The sequence below is a fragment of the Lissotriton helveticus genome, chromosome 7, assembly GCF_964261635.1.
Source record: "Lissotriton helveticus chromosome 7, aLisHel1.1, whole genome shotgun sequence".
Lineage (NCBI taxonomy): Eukaryota > Metazoa > Chordata > Amphibia > Caudata > Salamandridae > Lissotriton > Lissotriton helveticus.
This window is the reverse complement of record NC_136068.1, coordinates 1,961,101,061-1,961,117,607: the sequence shown is the minus strand read 5'-3', so window position 1 is coordinate 1,961,117,607 and position 16,547 is coordinate 1,961,101,061. Positions and strand designations below refer to the sequence as shown.

General features: G+C 42.3%; 1 protein-coding gene across 1 annotated transcript in view; it reads right to left on the bottom strand.

Annotated features, from left to right (window-relative positions):
• The window catches only part of LOC144770018 (putative cation-transporting ATPase 13A4), a 380,863-nt gene that overhangs the window by 282,989 nt on the left and 81,327 nt on the right, over positions 1–16,547 (bottom strand). Inside the window, exons 10-12 of the mRNA XM_078654211.1 lie at positions 12,563–12,751; positions 7,866–7,927; positions 4,096–4,246 (exon numbers count right to left, since the gene is read on the bottom strand). Coding sequence (XP_078510337.1) covers positions 4,096–4,246; positions 7,866–7,927; positions 12,563–12,751 — 402 coding nt within the window. The remainder of the gene's footprint in view (positions 1–4,095; positions 4,247–7,865; positions 7,928–12,562; positions 12,752–16,547) is intronic.

Below are 16,547 nucleotides of genomic sequence, written 5' to 3'. Positions count from 1 at the left end.
GGAATCCAGATAATTGAGAGAAAGTGTCAACTTGAGAGAGAAAGGCGGGAAGAGAAGTAGAGGGGTCGGAACAATAAAGAAGAATGTCATCAGCATTGACTGACATTTTAACATGGGAAGTATCAAGTTTAAAACCAGATATTCTGTCATCTAAACAAATCTTTGTTTAAAAGGCTCTAAAGCAATGATAAATAAAAGGGGGGATAGGAGGCAACCTTGACGAACTACTCTAAAAAGAGAAAAGTAATCAGAGGATTTCCCATTAACAAAGATAGAGGCTTTGGGTCCTGAATATAATAATGAAATGCGAGAGATTAATTTAGCAGGAAACACAATCCACTTAACTGCTTAGAACATGAAATCCCATCCAATCCTACTGAATGCCTTTTCAGTATCTAATGCTATAGCAGCAATGGGGTAATTAAGGGAAGAGGCTTTACTAAGAATATTAAAGAAAACCCTGGAGTTGTCGGGAGAAACGACCTTTGATAAAGCCAGATTGTTCCGGGCCAATAATATTGGGTAGGATAGGACCGATACGAAGGGCAAGAATCTTTGCAAATATCTTATAATCTAAATTAACCAAATAAATTGGGCGATAATTTTTGCAGAAAGAGGGATCTTTATTATCTTTGGGAATTAAGCAGATCACGGCTTCTTGAAAAGTACCTGAAGAAGAGCCGTTCTTTACAAAAAACTGATAAAGCAATAAAAGATGAGGAAGTAATAAGGAGGCAAAGTGAGCATAAAATTCAATAGTAAAACCGGGCCAGGTGCTTTACCCCTTTTTAATGTTGAAACAGCATTTTAAATTTCAGATAGGGTAATATCCGAGTCCAACGAGGTAAAATACGTATCATGTGCTAGAGGGGGGAGAATGGAGTGGAAGAAAGAGGAAAGTGCATCAGAGGAAGGTTGTTGCTCCGGTGTGTATAATTCTTTATAAAAAGAGACGAATTCCTTAAGAATATCATCATCTTTGAATAAGGAGTCTCAAGCGGAGTTGCGAATGGAATTAATTTTAGTCCGCTCTTTACGAATTTTTTAATAATTTGCAAGTAGTTTGCCCATTTTGTTCTGACCACCATAGTAACGGGCGCTACTTCTTAAAAGATAAGAGGAAGCAGCTTCTGTAGATTTATTAAAAGATATTTTTGCTTCAATAAGATTCTTTAAGGCGACCTCAGAATTAGAACGATAATAAGAATATTCAAGATGCTTTTTTTTGGCTAGTAACTGGGAGCAGTTAAATATTCTATTGGAGTTTTTTGCAGGAAAGTCTTTATACTCAGTGTTATAAACAGTTTTCATATAGAAAAAAAAACACTTCCTTCGCAGAAACTTTAATGTTGTTCACAATACCCATTTCAGTACTTCCCGTGGATATATGTACAGCATTGCACGCATTTTACACTTTTGCAAATATTTGGTAAAATTATCTATTGACGTTTCCTTGGAAAGGTTCATAAAAGGTGTCATTGAAATGTCAAGGGGAATTTTGCATATGAAACCACCACAAAGTGCAAGTATTTCACTACGGAAGTAAATCTTTTTATCAGACTTATGCACAGACACAGACGTTTCTGCAGGATGGAAGGTGCAATATTTTGAACTAGTGAACCCATGTTTTTTTAATTCTCTGTAAGTTTCTACAGAATGTGATAGTTCCCAGCAATTCTGCTGAAAGTGCAAGGGTCTTTTGTAGGCATTATAAATGGAATGACACATTCTATGAATCAATGAACAGGCCCAGTTATATGCCAATGAAAGGGAGATTTCCATTTATGATCTTTACTGAACTTCCAGAATACAAACTTTCCTGACTAGATATATAATTAAAAAAAATGAGTTGCAGAAAATTCTTTTAAAATGATTGCTGCAGGCCATGGAGGGGGAGAAAATCAGCTGTAGCAATTATCAGACCTGCTGTTCCAAAACGATAACATAGTGTCAGCACTCAAACTCTTCAATCACTAAATAATCTAGGAAAACAGAGACGCCACCATCTTATTGAGCAGTGGTGCACACAGGGTATTCCCTGTCCTATTTGTTGATTGGCTACATTTGTCAGGCAGCACAGCTTCTTGAACTTTATAAGGTGAACAAATAAATCATGCTGGTTGTGCACATCTGTTTATCAGAGGGAGATAATATTTTCTGACAGGTTAACATTCCTATGCGCTTCACCAGTGTTTTTAACTAGAGGAAAGAGATTTATTTGCCTGATTGAGAAGATGCCCTTAAGTCTTTATGCATCATTTATAATATAGAGTGTCTGAAAGTTTTTTCAGAATTTTGTAGACTTTCATCCTCTATTATCCACTGTCACGTTGCTCATTATTTCTTTTCTCAAGCCTCCTGGCATATCCAATGATTGCGTCAACTTCTCCCTGTGGGCCTTATAAAATAGATCTCTCGCTTGCTCGTCGGAGTGACGTTTGCATAACACTTTAACAACAAGTTCAAGCCTCCTCCTCCTATACTACAATATGTTTCTCTATAGTATGCATAGGTTGCTGATCACACATTTCAAATGTTAGAGGTCTGAGAAATATTATGCTGGAAATACTTTCATTGTCCTCATGTAGATTCATTGTTCCCTGTTTAATGAGTTTGTTGTATTCCCACTAGCAACTTGATTTTTTCTTCTAATTTTATTATTTTATTTATGTGTGTGTGTGTGTATGTATTTATATATAATGTCATATTTGAAAATTTACATTTTCCAACTTTTTCTTGGTGATTTCCGTATTAGCATGACCTTAACTTTGAGGTTTCCAATCACTCCACTGGAATTTGAAAGACTTTAAAAGAGATAGTGTTCCCGCCTAGTTTTTACTAAACCCTTCTCAAGCTGGGAAAGAGACTGACGAAGGTTGGCGTGGGGCCCCCCAGCATCAAGCGGGCTCAAACTCCTCCCAGTGAATCAGTAACCAGAATTTTGCATTCCGACGTATCTAAAAGGTGACACTCTAAACTTTATGACACTCTAAACTTTATGAAATAGAAGATTCTAAGAAGGAACTTTACAATGGTATACTTCCCTGACTACTTTGGGATTTTCTGTAAAGATTCAGTCTTGTGCACCTGAGAATTTTCAATAGCAATAATAATAATAATAATAATAATAATAAAAGCTCATAAGTGTAAAAGTGAATATGTGTTTTCAGTTTCCGGATCATTTTTATAGAACCACACTTTCTCCCAGGTGTTACAGCCTCCTAAGCACTGGTGATCTTTCAATTCCTTATTAGTTATATATGCCTCACACAGAAGTCTGCTTTTGTGAAGTCTGAGATGGCATTAGTGGAGTGGTGTGGCTCACTGGTTAGAGGCGGCAGACCCGGGAGCAGAGGATGGCCCGGGACCAGGATTCAATCCCCGACGCGGCAGGGTCTTGGACCAGGGTCAACGGACTCGATAATTCTCGTCTCGGTGCCTACTCTAACCAGGGAACACACTCGGCAATTCTGGGCATTAGCTTGCCTCATCTCCACAACAGCCCCCCACATACGCCGGGGATGCCTGGTTTCACCTTGGAGATACCCAGTAGGGACCATCTCACAGGGATAGCCAGGACGGGTTCCCCAGAGGTCTACAGTGTAGAGATACTCCTTCGGGAGTCGATTCTAGGGCTTTAGAAACCCACAATCAATCAATCAATCAATTAGCGAATTCTTGCCCATAAAGTGGCTTTTCTGAATATAATTATAAATCAAGGAGGGGAAGCCGAGGTAGACTTCAGAGATTTAGCAGAGGGTACGTTAAGTAACATAAGCTTGTCAAAGCATCACAAAGACCCATGAGGACCACCTTCAAAGGGACCCTCTAGTGTATGATTTGACAATTGGTCTCAACCCCAGCCGGGCATCCTCAAGCCCAGAGGCGTGGTGGAATGCAGTGCTTGTTGGGAAGCAGCACTGGGAAGAGGCAATTGGATTTTGATCATCCTATTTAGGCCTCCTAATGATGCCATTGCTGGAAAAAACCAATGCAAAATGGAGAGCCAATGCAATGCCTCGCCCGTCATTTGTATCGTTGATGAACATATTGACGTATTTGAACTAGATCATGAAAAGCACTGGTGGACCTTACCCAGCGGGTTCCTTCAAACATCTTCAGATCTATTGGGTCTCCCCGGACTCTCCCGTCGAGATATATCAGAGAGTGGCAGCCGGCCAGAGCTCCCAGGAGAGGTCCCCAGGGTAAAGCATCACCTGAGCCGAAACCATGAACGCTCTGAAAACTGAGGGAAAAACAAATGTTTACTTTGCGGAATACCAATAAATAAATGTGAACAATTAATATTAAATGGTCTGATGCAGTGAAGCTCGCGTAGGAGAAGATGTCTGAGGCTTATGCCAACCAAACATTTCAAATGACTGTCACTGTAAGACCCTGAGGCTATGATTATTTCAAGAACATAAATCTACATCCAAAGAGCTTCCCAGGAAGTGTTTCTGGCTTACTCCTGAATTCCAGGAATTTCTTCCCACTTCCAGGAAATTCCTTCTCATCTCGAAAAAGGATTTAAACCTGCTCTAGACAGAGTAGAGATCAGTCCTTTTAAAGGATGGGAAAGTGTTGGAGGATGGCCTCTTATTACCCATATATTTTTTTAATTTGTACGTGTGTAGAAAAGTACATGGTATTGAACTCCTGGATCGCCTACTGCTTGTGTGTTTGTGTATATATATACACACTGGTGGTCACCAGTAGGTAGTTATAGTTAGGACCTAGCTTCCATAGGAAATGCGTTTTTTAATTTGCTAATAACTTTGGCTTTGTTTGACAAATCTTCGCAAAATTCTCAAAAAAAAGGTCTATCCAGGTTAGCTCCTATCCTGCATGACAGCAACTCCCCGCCTGGAAAAGAAATGCCAGCTCCCGCAGGAGGCGGGCAGCCAGTGGGACCGGGTGGGCATTGGGGCTCCCCCACGGTCCCTAACGGATAGGGCCGACACTGGGTGATGGGGTCCCTGGGGCTAGAGGTGGCCCAGGAGGGGGCCACGCAGCCCCCTCCGTCAAGAAATAAAAATGTTTTTTAAAGAAAATTAGGCATTGCCCCGGGGATGGGGTCCCCGGGGCCACCAGAGGCCTAAGGAAGGGGGCACACAGCCCCCCTCCTTTAGAAATAATTCCCAAAAAGAACAACATGTGGCCATGCCCCGGGGGATGCTGTCCCCGGGCCGAAATTGGCCTCGGGAGCGGGGTTGCGCTGCCCCCTTCCCATTTTTTTTTTTTTTAAAAGAGCAGGCCCTGGGGGATGGGGTACCCAATTAATGTAAAAGAAAGGAGGCCACACAACCCCCCTTGTAAAATGAAATAAAAAGAAAGAAAGCAAGCATCGCTACAGAGGACCCGCCCGCCCCCTAACTGCAGCACTCCGCAAACCGAGGGTTCCTGGGTCCAACTAGCCCACCAGGTACATCCAGAGAGCTGCGTTGCAGAGAGGGTTTAGTAAGGACGGGTCTGTCCTTTATCATATTGTGTTATTTGTAAGCATTTGATTTTGCCGATTTTGTAGCATTTCTAATGTTGTGTCACTATGTTGGTGTTGAACTGTAGCATGTACTGTTTTTCTCAAATGACATATATTAAATGTCGATTACACTTGCATTTAAAATGAATGAAATAATAAAAGGTGAAAAAAATGGATCATAACCACTTAATAATTGAAGGTAGTTATTAATGAATGTATAGATTACTAAGAAATATTGTACCCTAGTTTGGACGTTGGTAAAAGCTCACCCCCTTGTTGCACATTGAGATCATTTCTGGCATTCAAGTTCTGTCTCAGCGGCTCCATCCATTTTCTTCTGGGAATTCCGTATGCAGGGCGAGAGAATAACATATGTGCAATGTCTTCATTTGAGCCCAATGAACATAGGGTACCCTTAGGGTCCCTTCCCACAGTCTGTGACATGACCCACTTGCCTGGAAAATAATGTATCTGGAGTATCTCATATCTAACTTCAAATAAAGTGTCTTTGCTAATTGAGGTTCAATCTCGTCCAACAATTGCTCAAAACTTTGGATCTTTTTAATAGACAGAAATGGTGCGGTAAGTCTCCCTGGAGCGCAACCTAAAGTGACTCTAAGCAGGATAAAGTTCCAATAAATACGCTTGTTCTCGCTCTTTGAATCTGGCATCAGTAGGCGGGGGTTTACCCAAAACCTACTTAGACCCAAATCCAAGGAGCCATTTTGGCATGTGGACAAACCAGGGGCCGTGAGCTGGACATCAAGTTTCAATAGTTGACGCAGTGTCTGCCTGTGTGTTTTTAATTCCTCACTGGTCCAAATGCTAACCCGAAAGGACAAAGATCTCTAAATCGCGAAGTGTTCCAATCTTTTAATGCGAATGTCATATGTTAGCATGATCACTGAGGTATTTCAGGGGAGTGATGTAAACAATCTCATAATTTTATTTTCCCCAACAATTAAAGGCTGTAGGATTTCGCCAGCCCATAACTCTGATCCATGGAGGGCGGCCGTTGGGCCCTAAAGTTGTGGGCCGCCAGGGCCGGGGTAATGGAGTTGCGATCCAATGTGGCCAGCATCATCCGGAGAATAGAACATAGTGTGCTGGTGCCAAGTGAGGTTAGCTATGTTCTTAACCCCTTCGCTGCTGCCGTCGGCCATTGGACGTCGCGTGAGCTACCTCCCTGGTGCTGCGCACGTCCAACGGCCGACGCGGCCGCACCCGTTTCTTCGAACGCTCAGAACAGGCGCTGAACATTCGAAGCAGTAAACGGGTTAAAATGGAAGGAACGGAAAGTGGAAGTTGGTGCTTGGGGCGCGGGCACCTTGGACACCGTCACCAAGACGTCTGGTTTGACTTAAAATGTGCTGCAAGTGCTGCATAGCAGAAGCATCCATCAGAGGAAAGTGCTCAGAAGTGGAGGCTGCTCTTATACCACTTTCAAGTTATAGTATAAACGCTGTCAAAGGCAGTGTATTCTGCTTTCCAATGAAGACAAATGAAACAACAAACTCTATAAAAAGATACACTTTACAATATGCCGAGTTACTAACTGTGTAAATTATTAGTAATAAAATGAATGTATGGGGACAAAACAACCTCCTCTAACTCATTTAAAAGGAAGATTTAAAAAGAGGTTTGATGTTAATGTCTAGCTTGATGCTATTGTATTTACACTGAGGTGGTGGTAAGCAATAGAAGAGATGGGTAGCCTTGGTGAACATATGTGGAGGGGTAAACTTGCACTACCTACTTTAAGCCCATTATATTTAAAAATACATTATACCATATGACTGAAACCCATACCTCCCCTAAGATGTTTATTTGTTTTGCATTAATAGCTCAAAACTCAAGTTCAGCCTGCGCCATTGGAAAGGTCTCATATTCAACATCAGCCATTTTAACTTCTGGAGCACCTTCATGGGATGCAGCAGTGGGGTTTGGAGGTGGGGAGGAGGGCTCTAAATCCTCATGTCTACCCTTCCTGAACTGTCCCTCACATGTGTGATCACGTGTCACTGCATGGTGTGTCCACTGCTGAGAGTGACCAGGTGAGCCTCTGGTCAAGGTTTGGCCACCAACAGTGCCCTGCGGCTTGGACAGTCCAATGAGGATGGTGACACCAAAGACAGAAATATACCAGGTTCTAAATCAAGCAAAGAGATCGCACCGTTGAGGCCATGAGGACAACTGTACAAGTGCACTGCTGAATAGTTGTATTTAAATTCAGCAAGGACATTGATCAGAAGAGAATAAGACACAACATCTTTCTCTTACCAATGCAAAAAATCAATACAAATGTTATTGTGCTTCATGATGACAAATCTTCAGTTCAAACTCCTGGCAGGAGTAATTAAGATACTTGACTTCTAAGACATACCTCTGTCCCCTTGATGGAATAATCCCCCAGAGGTCCAGCCCCTCTTCTGTCAGGGTGCCAGTCTAATTTGAAATAAGCAAAGCAATCATGAATTAGTAACTTCAGCTTTTAGTACCAATGAGAATTGTGACTGTAGGAACTGTGTACACTTTCAAGGAACACATGTAAACATACAAGGAACTCACGTACACAACCGCATGTTGTCTGAGACAGGGTACCTGTTATTTGTTACATACTTCAACCACACTCCAAGGCCTCACACTCCTCAGGTGGGTAACCAGCTCAACTCCCAGGGCACACAGAGTGCTTCCACCTGTGTTTATTACAGTGTGAGATGTAACTTCTCCTGCTTGATGGAGGTGCACACAGTCAGTTATCACATTATATTTGGTCTACAGTGATATTCTTGATGATGTCACTGTGGATGTCATATGTGACTCCATCAGTGATATTATTAATGTTGACATTTGAGATGTGGTATTATCTGGGATGTCATTCTGTGAGGTCACAAGGAGAATGTGGGTTTCCTTCAACAATAACTTCATGTTCACTGTTTTGTTTTTAAGTGAGTGTTTTAAACATATGAAGAGGAGCATGAGAACTCAATACCTCTTCTTGACAAAGACATTTTTTCTTATAATCCACTACTTCTACCTCCTGTTCAAAAAACTATTTCTGTCAATATTGACACAGAAAGACAAACATATAAAACCACTCTGTTGATTGACACAGGGTAACCCATACTTACTACGGACCTGATTCACACAACTAACTTAAGACAAAATCCTAAACTTACTACCATTATGGTATTCACAGAAGGCACTTACTCATTTCGGTATTCACAGAAGACACTTACTCATTCGGTATTCACAGAAGTTAGGAGTCCTAACTTTAGGACTCTTAAATTATTTCTGTGAATACCGAAAGTCTTAATGTTAGGATTTTTCTCAGTTTAGGAGTAGTAAAGTTAGGACTCCTAACTTTAGGACTCCTAAATGCCTTCTGTGAATACCAAAAGTCTTAAAAATTAGATTTTTCTCAGTTTAGGAGTAAGGGTGGGCGTAGTTCGCGAAGTAGTGCTACGTGAAGCTACGCGAAGTGCACTTCGCACTACGCAAACTTTACGTAGCACTACGCGAGCTGTGTAGTAGCATGTTCGCACTGTGCAAGATGCATTTTCAATGATTGCACAGTGCGAACAAGCATCCGGCACTGTGCAATCATTGAAAACGGCATCTTGCACAGTGCGAGCTGTAGTTTTCTGCCGCTCGAGTAGATTTTTACTCGAGCGCCAGCTTTCTCAACGCGAACTGGTAGTTTCTCATCACAAGCAGTCGCGAGCATACGCAACCACTCGCAATGAGAAACCTGACCTCCCCGCGTTGAGAGTCTCGCCGGGATGTCATTTTGCTTGCTCGCGGTCGCAAACATGACTTTGAGGACCACAAACAAGCAAAAACTGACCGCTGCGCTACGCTACGCTACGCTGCGCTACGCGTGTTTGCACTGTGCTAAGTGCAGCTCGCGTAGTGCGAAGTTGAGCAAACTTCGCAAACTACGCAAGCGTAGCGTAGTGCTTCGCCCAGGGTTATTTAGGAGTAGTAAAGTTAGGACTCCTAACTTTAGGACTCCTAAACTGAGATAAATCCTAACTTTAAGACTTTCGATATTCACAGAAGGCATTAAGGAGTCCTAAAGTTAGGATTCCTAACTTCTGTGAATACCAAAATGAGTAAGTGTCTTCTGTGAATACCAAAATGGTAGTAGGTTTAGGATTTTGTCTTAAGTTAGTTCTGTGAATCGGGCCCTACATACTTTAATGCCACTCTGACATCTCACCCCTTTCGCCCTTCATGAAGTTCCCACAGCTTTTGTTGTGAGAATTTGACCAGCTTTCTTCACTCGGGGTATTTAATCCCTGGGTGTATTCATCCCACTTGTGCTTATCACAGTGTGAGCTTTAGTTGCTTCTTTTCTCTTCTTGAGGTGCACACAGTATCCTCTCACATAATGATAGCTCCAACACTAATATTAGTGATGTCATTGGTAATGTCATATATGATAACATGAATAATAGAAATGCCCTCAAGTCAGATGTTTTCACCTATAATATCAATGATATGGTTTGGTGTGTCATAAGTGATGTTATTGTGTGAGGTCATGAACAGGGTTTTGCTTTTCTCAGATCTATAACTTCAAATTCAGTGTTTTTTTTTAAAGTAAATATTTTATCATTTAAAAATAAGAAGCAGAACCCATTACCTACCCTTGACAAGGCCTTTTCTACAATATTTTGTGATACACCTCTTCCAACTTCTGTACGATGAACCCTGGCTTTGGCTCTACGCAGTGGAGATTGGCTCCTCAGGGCTCATGAGTTCAAACCCCGCTGCACACCGACTTCAGCTACACACAGCAGGGGGCACACGCGGGCCACATGCACACTCTGCTGAGTACCTCACTCCATCCTGTATATATGTTTATATGTATACACAGACACACACACAAACACACACATACAAACATAAACTTTAACTCAATGGGTTCCTTAATCATTGGTGCTTTCTAGAGTGGATCATGGAAATGCCTCTAGCAGGTATTTTAAAGTTCACCTCGCTGCGCTGAAGTCATCCTTGAACAACCACTCAAACACTCACTCACTCACTCTCTCACTCTCTCACTCTCTCACTCACTCTTACTAACTCACTCATATAACCACTCAGACACCTACTCACATACCCATACAGCCACTCACTCACTCTCTCTCACACTCACTCACTCTCACTCTCACTCACTCACTCACTCATATAACCACTCAGACACCTACTCACATACCCATACAGCCACTCACTCACTCTCACTCACACTCACTCACTCTCACTCACTCACTCACTCACTCACTCACTCACTCATATAACCACTCAGACACCTACTCACATACCCATACAGCCACTCACTCACTCAATCAGCCACTCACACATACAATCACTCTCAGATACCATAACATAACATTTAATAACATAAAATACCATAACATAGCATAACATAACAATACATAACATAATGTAGCATACCATAACGTAACGTAACGGTGCTTTCCAGCTTCTACCTAGTTTTTAGTGTTTGCTCCTTCCTTCCCCCCATATTTCTGAGTGCTTTTCCTGCATTTGCCTTGTTTTTACTGCATTCTCTCTCCTTTCCCCCTGTTTTATGAGTGTTTTCCCTGCTTTTGCCTCATTTTCACCACTTTCTCTTTCCTCTCCCATATTTTTCTGAATTCTTTCTCCTACTTTTGCCTTGTTTTTTACCACTTCATCCTTTCTCTCCCCTTTTTCTGAGTGCTTTCTCCTGCTTTTGCCTAATTTTTTTCTGTTTTCTCCTTCCTCTCCCCATTTGTCTTCACCGCTATTACTAGGCGAAACACCCAAAAATGCAATTCCACAGTTTAAGAGGAAGGATGAGTGCCCTGGTGTCTGTCTTGCAGAATGGATTCTCAAGCAGCCACTTGTCTCTCTGGGGGGCACCCAGAAGAGTCGCCTCTATCGCATCTCTGCTCCTCTTTTCAGACATGAACTGCTGTTCTCTCCCAGCTCCAAGATGCTTGTGGATCAACAGAGTTCCAAAGCCACATTTCCTCAGTTGTCCCTCCTCAGCTTCTTCCAGCACAAAGTACAAGTCACATATTTCTTCATTTGTATCTCCTCGTGGAAGGGTGAAAATCACCACAAAATGGACTCTGTGGCCAACCTGGAAACCCCAGTAATAGCAACTTCCATTTCTATGTCTTCCTGCTCTTCTTATGGCTTCTCCTCTCCTGTTCACCTTCTCTCAAAGCCGGAGAGAAAGTATAACATGTTTTGGGGCTTCAAAAAAGCAAACTATAGCAAAGGAAACATACCGGCTACTGAGTATATTTACATGTCCTGGAACCCTTCACACATATGCAGTGGTCAGTGAGGGTGTTTCATCCTCCTCAAAACAAAGAGTAGTTGGCCTGGCGGAAACCTACATTACCCTGATTTAATCTGTGAAAGTTCTGGAGTTTCCTCCTATGCTTGAAGGAATAACTTTCCCAAATTCCCCTTTTTTTTGCCACTTCAGCAAGATTTGCAGTAAAACATTATCCTAACTGCTTCATCTGTGGTAAAAATGTAGCATAAATGCATGGGAACAGAAGAATGTGGTTGGTGTTCGTGGTGCTTTTCAGAGAGTTGTGTGATACCAATGCTTAGTTATTATTATCATGAACCCAAACTGTGCCAGGACCTTAGCAGAGGGGATGGTTTGGTGTACGCAGGCGCCATCTTGGACTAGTCGAGAGCTGGTGGCACCGTTCAGGAGCACCTGGTGAATGACACAGAGGGGTGGGCAGAATATGGGGGAAGGGCACGCAGACTGGGTCAAAGTTTGACAACTGGAACATGGATGCAAGCCCAGAAGCAGTGAATGCCTTAGCATGGAAATGGGGTACAACTTTTGAGGTCTATATGGGGTACACATAGATGAGGTCAGTTTTCCAGTCAGGCTGTTTAAGTCTAGCTGCAGAAGAGGGCTTCTTTGATAACCAATATCTGATTAAAAACAAGATGGGGTTGCACTTTTCTTTTGATATGAAAATAAATTAACACAAGAACAGGACACACCCAGAGTTTAAGAAACAAAATGCATTTTAAATAATGGGCAACATTTGCACTTACTTTGTCAAAGCAGAAGAGATTGAGCCAGCCACAAAGGTTGATTTTTTGAGAGCTGATGCAAAAAATTCCGCTTTTTTTCAACCTTTTCTGTGCATACAAGACTCCAACCGCGAGAGCAGCGGGCAAGGACGGAGGGACTACAATCGTGATAAGAAATATTGCCAAAATCACTGTTTCACCTACAAGAGACTAAGGAAATAAGTGTTATTTAGTATGGATGGCTGTACTCCAGGCCATAGACATGGCCACTAAGAAGCAAATCTTGTATCATTGTAATAATAATTATCACAATTAGTAATACACTAAAGAAACTAAGGGGCATATTAACAAGCTGAAGTATCGCCGATTTCTCTGCACAATTTGCCGAGAAAGCGGCGATACTTCCAGCGCCCTATACAATTTCACTGGCAGTAATGCTACGGAGGCGCACCTCATTTAACAGTACAATCAGATCGGACTATACATTTGGGGAATGCAACAATGTTTATCGTTTTCACATTTACATTTGGGGTTGGTGCCTCTTGGGAAAAAACGCACCCTACTACCTAGGTGCACAAAAACAAAGGGAATATCAAAGACAATCCCTAAGTGATGCAAACTTTATAATCCAATCTCCCGGCACTCAGTTGTGACAATTTAGGTCAATATTTGTTCAAAATAGGACTTACTCTGTGCATAGATCTAGGCATTCATCCACAAGCCACAATTTGGGTTCTTACAAAAAAGGTATTTTATTAACACGCATTAGTGAGCACAGTCACAATAATTTATACGGCAGACATAAAATAGTACAAATTTCACTGGTGAAAACTGGCCAGGAGAGGATGGTAAGTGAAATAAGGGACAATTGATATTTATATGTCCTCCTCTTCCTGGTCCACAAGAGACAACAGCTGACACGTGTTTCGTCACGTCATGTGACTTCCTCAAGGCTTCTAGATATTTTAAAGCGAAGGTTGGTGTCTGAGTCTATATTCTTCTCATTGATTTCCACAGTTAAGGAATTGGTAACGAATGATTTTGTCCAAATGTTTCTAATGCTCCTGTTTACTGCAGTTAGTGTGTCAGACCCGGAGATAGTGTTGCATCAACGTGTCTTCATCAACAAACCAAGTCCAATGATAACGCAAGAAATATCAGTGTATTTATCAACAAAAGGAAAAAGGCCACCGTAATATACTGGAATCTCAAATATGTGTTCCCAAATTTATTTATCTCTCAGGTTCCATTGTCCCTTGGAGCAAACTAATAATTTTTTCAGTATGGCCTTAATTTCTCTTTTGGTGCCCAAGGTAGCGTCCTCAAAATCGTTGTTCATGTCCTATGTGTTTATTCGTTGGGACCGTTTGTTTGATCCATGAGGACACGGGCACGCTGTAGCAGGGAGGCCGGACTCTTCACGACAGGCACAGGAGTGAAGGAGCAAAATATCACCAGAGAGCTATAATTATCGCCTAACTACAAACGGCATTTAGATCCGATTCCAAATCAAAGAAGGAATCTGTTATCCCAAAGAGGAAGAACCTGTAAATATAATACGGTGGCTACTTCGTGCCCATTGTATGCACCGATACTGTTATCGAGCACGTCAGATCACAAGACGAAACCTGAGCGGTACTTCTTAAATATTGAACTACAGAGTCCGCCTAAAGAAATCTTCCACTTAAGATTGCAAGTATAACAATGTCAATGTCCTGATGAAGGTGACACCATTCTAACAACACCGAAACGCCGCGTCAACTGTTTTTTTTACTGTTTTTAATATTTGATCATGTACATCATAATACGATGGGTTTTATTAATTTTAGAATGTAACCCTAAAGGGAGGAATCTAATAAATTGTAAAAATACATTTCAAAAAACCTAGTTGCATAATTTTGTTTTGATAGACAGTGACACAACTTATTATCTGTAGATTCAGGGAGAATAGTCCATCTTAGGGTCCCCCACCCACTTGTTTTTAATTTAATAATTGGAATTCATTCTTTGAAAATCACAGGGCCTGATTTTCTGTACACGCCTGCCTCAAGCCCACTTTGCATGTCAGCGAGAAACATCGCTAATGACATGCAAAGTGGGCGTTCCCATGTCCAACCACATGTAAAATGTGGTTGGAGGTGGGAACACCCTATCACCAAGGCAGGCGTTGGGAGGAAAAGACCTGCGATAAACCCGTTTATCGCAGGTCTCCCAACGCCTGCTCTGACCGGGCGTTAGGCATTGATAACATGGAGGCGTGGATCATAAAGCTGAATCCACCCCCCTCATATTATCAAGGCACACATTAGCGCATGATAACAATGCTTGTTTTCACGCGCTAATGTTCACTATCGCCGGCTATCGCAGGATTTTACTATCGCCTACGTGTTGCGCGTTGATAATAATGCACTAAGACGGCGAAAAAATCAGACGATAGCCGGCGACAGTGAAATATACGCACATCTTGTTAATATGCCCCTAAGGGCCTAATTGATGTATGTTTTTTTTTTTGCAGAGTTTTATATAGCATGAACTAGACCCGAACCGAACCGGGTATCAGAGCGCTTTACAGAGCACCAGTTACGTTACATGAGGACACACGTTCATTTTAGGCACAGGGAGATTGAGTGTTTTGCCCAGATTCACAGGGGGTTTTTGGCATCGTTACCGAGACTCGAACCCAGATCCCCAGGTCCGAGGTCGAGAGCCCTAGCTGTTAGCCTATGACTAATGTTGTTTCCCATATTTAAGAGATTTTATGCTGGAAATATGTACTTGCCTTAAATAGTGCTATGTGATACCGTTGTTTATACTGGTGTCAAGTGCTTCACATGAAGTAGCACGCGCCTATCTTCCTGTCAAATTGTATCAGACAAAAGCAAAGAAGGAGAAAGATTGTGGCAAGAATATACTTTCACCTGTTCAAGTTGGAAAAAACATGACTGAAGTGATATTAAAAAAAAAACGTGCTTGTCGGCCACCCCAGATGAGACAAAGCAACAGAGTATGTATAGTTTTAATAAAATGTTGCATGAGTTGCAGTGGGATGTTACTAAAAAGATATACACATTTAGGTAACATCAGCATTTTGATCAGTGCATTGTGATCTGCAAGGGAAAGCAGGAGTTTCACCCATCTATCCATTTGTTGTTCCAGCACCGTGGCGGCCGTACCATAGTTCTCAAGGATAACGACCTCTGGGTTCTGAAGAATCCACCCCCCCAGGTTTTTAACCGAGCCTGTGGCCCACATGAGGGGAAATTCAGGTTCATGTGGAAGGGTACACTCCGTCAGTGACATCATTACAGATTTGGACCGGTTTATGGGTAGGCCTGAAAAACAACCAAAGTGGATATACTCACGTAGAACTGGCACTAGATAAGTGCGGGGCTCGTGTATAAAGAGCAGCATGTAATCCGCATAAAGAAAAATGATGACCGGCCGGTGGTGGAAGTTGAGAGCCACGTGTTCGTAAGATTCCCTAATACGGCAAGCTAGTGTTTCCAGCGTGAAGGCAAATGACAGTGGCGATAGTTGGCACCCCTGTCGGGTGCCCATAGTGATCCATATAGGGTCAGAGGTGTAGCCCTCCACTCGGAGGCGCGCTATGGGCTCCATACATAGAAGTCTCACCCAATTAACAAAGAGAGGTGAAATTTCCATCCGCTGTAACTCATAGAAGAGATAATCCCATTCGATGGAATCTAACGCCTTTGCAGCGTCAAGCATGACAGCCACTGCCGGAAATTCAGGATTAAGAGTGTGAAGCATAGCAAACAGTGTCCGCAAATTGTGGGAGGTAGATCGCTCCGGTATAAAACCAGACTGATCTGGTTAGACCAATTTTTGCATGAGTGGCTGAAGACGGGTGGACAGAATCTTCGCCAGAATTTTTACATCCGTATTAGTAAGCGAAAGCGACCTGTACGATTCACAGTGAGTGGGGGGGGGTTGTTCTTCTTAAGTAGTGTGATAATGAGTGCCTCGCGGAGAGTCGGTGGCAACA